Below are 1980 nucleotides of genomic sequence, written 5' to 3'. Positions count from 1 at the left end.
ATGAGCGAGCCCGCTCTCCGCAGCCGCCCGGGGCGCGAATGGCAGGCTGTCTCCACGGACTACGAGGTGGCGCCGGTCAGTGGTCCTTTCCAATGACGGACATTAACCAGACTGTCAGATCCTGGGGAGCCGCGAGCCCCGAGTTTGGAGTGCTTTCCCCCCGCCGCGTCACAGCCCGAACTGCAGAGGGAAAGGACGGCGGTGGGAAGGCGAAGCCCGGCCCCGGCACGTAGTTGGGAAACTTGCGGGTCCTAGAAGTCGCCTCCCCGCCTCGCCAGCCGCCCTTGCGGCCCCGAGCCGAGCCGAGCAGCAAAGTGAGACATTGTGCGCCTGCCAGATCCGCTGGCCGCGGAGCGGGGCTGCCTCGGATACACAGAGGGGTCTTCTCTCGCCCTGCATATAATTAGCCTGCATACAAAGGGAGCAGCTGAATGGAGGTTGTCACTCTCTGGAAAAGGGTGGGTAAGACACTTTTTAATTAAATTCTTTCCCGAAGATTTTTTTTTCCCTCCCTTTTCTTTGCTGCAGCATCTAACATGGACCACATCACCATCCCTTTGATCTTTCCGTGGCTGTGAACTTTGTATGCTGCCCAGCTTTCTGCATGCTTAGAGGTGAACGTGCGGCTCTGGGGAGGGGGGGTCCTTCTTTATTTCAATATATTTATTTGATTTTTTTTTTGCCCTTTTCTCCCCCTCCCCCCCGCTCCCTCTCCCTCGGAATAAAATATGATGTAGATTTCTGACCGAGCGCTTCCAATGGACATTCTCCAGCCTCTGTGGAAAGATTCTCGCTAATGGATTTCCTGCTGCTCGGTCTCTGTCTACACTGGCTGCTGAGGAGGCCCTCGGGGGTGGTCTGGTGTCTGCTGGGGGCCTGCTTTCAGATGCTGCCCGCCGCCCCCAGCGGGTGCCCGCAGCTGTGCCGGTGCGAGGGGCGGCTGCTGTACTGCGAGGCGCTCAACCTCACCGAGGCGCCCCACAACCTGTCCGGCCTGCTGGGCTTGTCCCTGCGCTACAACAGCCTCTCGGAGCTGCGCGCCGGCCAGTTCACGGGGTTAATGCAGCTCACGTGGCTCTATCTGGATCACAATCACATCTGCTCGGTGCAAGGGGACGCCTTTCAGAAGCTGCGCCGAGTGAAGGAACTCACGCTGAGTTCCAACCAGATCACCCAACTGGCCAACACCACCTTCCGGCCCATGCCCAACCTGCGCAGCGTGGACCTCTCCTACAACAAGCTGCAGGCGCTGGCGCCCGACCTCTTCCACGGGCTGCGGAAGCTCACCACGCTGCACATGCGGTCCAACGCCCTCCAGTTCGTGCCCGTGCGCATCTTCCAGGACTGCCGCAGCCTCAAGTTTCTGGACATCGGATACAATCAGCTCAAGAGCCTGGCGCGCAACTCCTTCGCCGGCTTGTTCAAGCTCACCGAGCTGCACCTGGAGCACAACGACTTGGTCAAGGTGAACTTCGCCCACTTCCCGCGCCTCCTGTCCCTGCACTCCCTCTGCCTGCGGAGGAACAAGGTGGCCATCGTGGTCAGCTCGCTGGACTGGGTTTGGAACCTGGAGAAGATGGACCTGTCTGGGAACGAGATCGAGTACATGGAGCCCCATGTGTTTGAGACGGTGCCGCACCTGCAGTCCCTGCAGCTGGACTCCAACCGCCTCACCTACGTCGAGCCCCGCATCCTCAACTCCTGGAAGTCACTGACCAGCATCACCCTGGCCGGGAACCTCTGGGACTGCGGGCGCAACGTGTGCGCCCTGGCCTCGTGGCTCAGCAACTTCCAGGGGCGCTACGATGGCAACTTGCAGTGCGCCAGCCCCGAGTACGCGCAGGGCGAGGACGTCCTGGACGCCGTGTACGCCTTCCATCTGTGCGACGACGGCGCCGAGCCCACCAGCGACCACCTGCTCTCGGCCTTCACCAACCGCAGCGACCTGGGCGCCCCCGCCGGCTCGGCCACACCCTCACT

General features: G+C 61.4%; 2 protein-coding genes across 2 annotated transcripts in view; one reads left to right on the top strand and one right to left on the bottom strand.

The window, feature by feature from the left end:
• CTNNA2 (catenin alpha 2) overlaps positions 1-1980 on the bottom strand; it is a gene marked incomplete at its 5' end in the record, with an annotated part of 880141 nt that overhangs the window by 351470 nt on the left and 526691 nt on the right. The window lies entirely within an intron of this gene.
• The window catches only part of LRRTM1 (leucine rich repeat transmembrane neuronal 1), a 2506-nt gene continuing 532 nt past the window's right edge, over positions 7-1980 (top strand). The window contains 3 exon segments of the mRNA XM_015562881.1: positions 7-458; positions 738-1975; positions 1978-1980. The exon segment at positions 1978-1980 is cut by the window's right edge and continues 532 nt beyond it. Coding sequence (XP_015418367.1) covers positions 797-1975; positions 1978-1980 — 1182 coding nt within the window. The 5' untranslated portion in view covers positions 7-458; positions 738-796.

This window comes from Myotis davidii, unplaced genomic scaffold (assembly GCF_000327345.1).
Source record: "Myotis davidii unplaced genomic scaffold, ASM32734v1 scaffold91, whole genome shotgun sequence".
In the NCBI taxonomy this organism is placed as follows: Eukaryota; Metazoa; Chordata; class Mammalia; order Chiroptera; family Vespertilionidae; genus Myotis; species Myotis davidii.
Note: the sequence above shows the minus strand (reverse complement) of the source record. Positions and strands in the feature narration are given on the sequence as shown.